The sequence below is a fragment of the Geospiza fortis genome, unplaced genomic scaffold, assembly GCF_000277835.1.
Source record: "Geospiza fortis unplaced genomic scaffold, GeoFor_1.0 scaffold299, whole genome shotgun sequence".
Taxonomy (NCBI): Eukaryota; Metazoa; Chordata; class Aves; order Passeriformes; family Thraupidae; genus Geospiza; species Geospiza fortis.
The window spans coordinates 61,413-64,899 of record NW_005054549.1 but is presented as its reverse complement, the minus strand read 5'-3'; the positions used below and the strand labels follow the sequence as shown (position 1 = coordinate 64,899).

Sequence of the window (3,487 nt, the reverse complement as noted above, 5' to 3'; positions counted from 1 at the left end):
AGCAGGAGCCCTGCAGGTACCTCTGTGAAAACAGCCCCAAGAGCCAGAGGCAGAGGGGTTCTAGAATGTGCCCAGAATGTGGGATGGGACTGCAGAGCCTTGGGATGCCTGAGCTGCCACAGTCCCACCCCGAGGTGGTGGCAGGAGCAGGAGCAGCCCCGGGGTACCTGGCTTGCGGCCCCGTGGTGCCTTTTTCACCGACACGTCCGAGTCCGAGTCCGAGTCCGACTTGGCCATGTCCACGGTGGCATTGCCCATCTCCAGATCCGAGTCCACTTTGGAGTCGGAGTCAGAGCCAGACTCCACTTTCTGCAGGCAGAGAGCAGGGCTGGGATGGAGGGTGGCCATGGGGTGGCACTGCCCCAGTCCCAGCAATACCCCCAAAGCCAGCAGTGTCCTGGATCCCAGCACCCAGAGCCCCCACAGGTCACCGAGAGATCAGCGAGGTCCCTCCAGGTGCTCCAGCCCAGGGCACAGCCCTGTCACCCCCAGCTCCCCCCTCCCCACAGTGCAGACCCTGGCTCCTCTCCAGCCTTCCTCAGATTTGGGGTCCTTTACCTTCTTCTTCCTCCCCGCTGCCGGCATCCTGCGTGGAGCCCGGGCCACTGGCTTCTTTTCAGGAGTGAAATCCTGGAGGAAAACAGGAATATGAGCAAATGTGGAACAGTGTCACCATGGAATCAAGCCAGTCAGGTTCCCTTCAGCCTCTGCCCCACTCCCTCAGGGATGTTCTCCCCACAACCCTCCCAGCGTAACCCAAAATCCTCTCACCTGGTCACTGTTTTTTTCCGACTCAGAAGATGTTTCTGAGTTCTCCTCTTCTGTGACAGAGGGGCTGCCCTGATCCAAGTCACTGGAGGATTTCCGAGGCCGTTTTGTCACAGGCATCTGCCAAAGGAGAGGTGACAAGATGAGAGAAGCCCATTCCTTCCCCATCCATCCTGGAAAGCAAATGCTTCCTGGGAAGGGCTTTCTCCAACAGGCCCTGCAAGAGCTGCACTCAGATCTGCAGCTCTGGATCCTCCTCCAGGCTCCAAACCAGCCAGGACAGGCCATCCCACCACCCCACAGGCATCACAAGACAGCTGTGAGACCCCAAACCACGCTGAGCCCCATTTCCCACTGGAGAATCCAGAGGCAGTTGGTTTCTCCACCACCTTCTGCTGAGGTGGCTTCAAGGAAAGCTCCGTGACGGAGCCACAGTGTCCCCTGGCTGGGCCACCCTCCTGTCCCCAGCCCACACTCACTTTCATGGCCAAGGATTTCCTCTTGAGCCCGCTGTGGTCGCTGCCTCGGTCCGAGTCCTCGTCGCTGTCCACCTTCTCCATGGGGCCCGTGGCCATGGCAGAGTCGTCCTCGTCGTCCCCGGCGTCGCTGCCCGCCATGGGGTCGTTCTCGGGGACATCGCTGTCGGAGGAGCTCGCAGGCTAAAGGCAGCGGGAGGACAGCGGGGTTAGGGGGGCTGTGGGGCATTTGGGGGGGCAGGAGAGGACAGAGAGGGGGCACCAAGGGTGGGGAGCGAAGGAGGGCAGAGCTGGGTGTGCAGAGCAGTGCAGGGCAGCCCCCCTCGCAGCATGGATCCCTCTGGAGCAGCTCCCAACAACGGCACCAACCCTGCCTGGGGAATGCTGCCCCCGTTCCCACAGCCCCACAGAGAGCACCAGTGACACATTCCTGGGACGCTGCTGCCTCGCTGCCCTCTGCCCCCCATCCTCACACCCTGCCAAAATCCCTGGAGCTGGGAGCAGAGCCCAGCCCTCCCCTGCCCTGACGGCGCCAGACAAGCCGGGGTGGTCGGGTTCAGCTTCTGCTTCTGCTTCCACTTGGATCAGGCCTCTTCCTGTCCTCTCTGCACACTTTCCCATGGGAAAGGTCCACACAAGGAGTTCAGGTGGCCACTGTGCTCTTCCCAGGTGGGATCTCCTGTGTCCTGCTCCCTGAAGGTCTCCTTGTTTCTCCAGGTTCCTCGCACAGGACATCACATCCCAACTTCATCTTCTGGGCTGCTCCTCTGTTTCTGGCAGCACTGACATTCCTAGAGCTGAGTTCTTCCAGCTGCTGGAAAGCCTCTCCTCACCCTTGGCTGTTCCTGGCACCTCGCTTCACTCAGGTTTCAAAGCCAAGGAAACTTCAGTGTCTTCTCCTGCTCCATTCGCCCATAGGACGCAGTGGGTGTTGGTGAACCCTCAGCCTTGCTCAGTCCCTCATGGGTCCCTGATGGGAATTCCCAGCAGATTCCTGGCCATGGCAGGTGGTGCCTCCCCTCACCAGCACCAATCTCCAGGTTTTCAAGCACCTCCACAGCCTCACCTTGCCCTACATCCAGCTTTGGATAGACCATTTCCCAACCCCTGCCCCTCAAACCACATCCTCACTCCTGCCCGGCCATGGCACGGCCTGGGGGGCTTCCCTACACCTGCTGACCTCCAGGGACCACCTCGACCTTGCTGCCCTCTCTGCAAACCTTGCTCTGCCTCTTCAGCCCCACTGCCTACAAAGCCGATGCCTCCTGTGATGATCTTTACAGAATAAATTGGATCCCAATTATGGCCATGAGATGCCCCCACAAGAAGTTGACAAAGAGCTGTTCCTGGCCCAGCCCGCTCCAAATCCTGCTGGAGGGCTCAGGAACCTTGGGAATGGATGAGGAGGGGACTCCCCAACAGTCCACAAGCAGATCCAGGAGCCAGGGACGAGCAAGCCTCAAGTTCTTGCTCTGACAACAAAATCTCCATGATTTTGGGCAAGCAGCACCAAGCACAACCCCAGTTCCACCGTGACAACGGGGCAGAAGCGCCTTCCTCCAGAGCAAGCGGGAACTTCCAGTGCTCCTGGAAGCCTGAGGGAAACCCCTCCATGGAGGAAGATGAGGAGAGCAGACTCCCTGAGGAAGGGAGAGGGCAAGGAAGCAGAGGGTAGCTAATTCCACCCCAAGGAAGCCAAGCTGAAAGCTGGAAGCAATCGGCACAGCAGCGAGGAGAAGCAGAGACAGGAGGAGTGACTCGGGGGGACGGAGGGGCCGCAGCCCCATCCCCTGCCCAGCCCACACTCACCGCAGGGGCACTGTAACTGGCGTGGGGGTTGTTCTGGATTTCCCACAAGCCCTCGTTGAAGCCTTTTCTCTTGTTTGGTTTCCCGTATTTGTCTTTATATTTTTCGTAAGGGAACAGATCTTTAGGGCCCAAGAAGGCGCTGGAGAGAGACAAAGCAGAGGTGAGGCCGGAGCGGAGGCAGAGCCCGGCGGGGGAGCGAGGCAGCGCTTGCGTCTCGTGCGTGCCGAAGAAGAAGATGGGGTACTTGTTCGGGGGGGGTTTCACGGCGCCGTCCGCGATGTCATCGATCTGAAAGGAAACCCAAAGCACGAGGAGGTCAGAGACAGCCGTGACGCGTCCTCAGCCCCGGCAAGCGGCGTCGGGTCCGGCACCCGCTTGGAGCCAAGCGCGGCAGGAAAGCACCCGGACGGGGCCCCGGCCACGGATCCGAGTCC

At 60.3% G+C, this 3,487-nt stretch overlaps 1 protein-coding gene across 1 annotated transcript in view; it reads right to left on the bottom strand.

The window, feature by feature from the left end:
• HDGFL2 (HDGF like 2) overlaps window positions 1–3,487 on the bottom strand; it is an 8,509-nt gene that overhangs the window by 3,810 nt on the left and 1,212 nt on the right. Inside the window, exons 2-7 of the mRNA XM_031064020.1 lie at window positions 3,265–3,391; window positions 3,054–3,192; window positions 1,248–1,427; window positions 772–888; window positions 559–630; window positions 109–309 (exon numbers count right to left, since the gene is read on the bottom strand). Coding sequence (XP_030919880.1) covers window positions 109–309; window positions 559–630; window positions 772–888; window positions 1,248–1,427; window positions 3,054–3,192; window positions 3,265–3,391 — 836 coding nt within the window. The remainder of the gene's footprint in view (window positions 1–108; window positions 310–558; window positions 631–771; window positions 889–1,247; window positions 1,428–3,053; window positions 3,193–3,264; window positions 3,392–3,487) is intronic.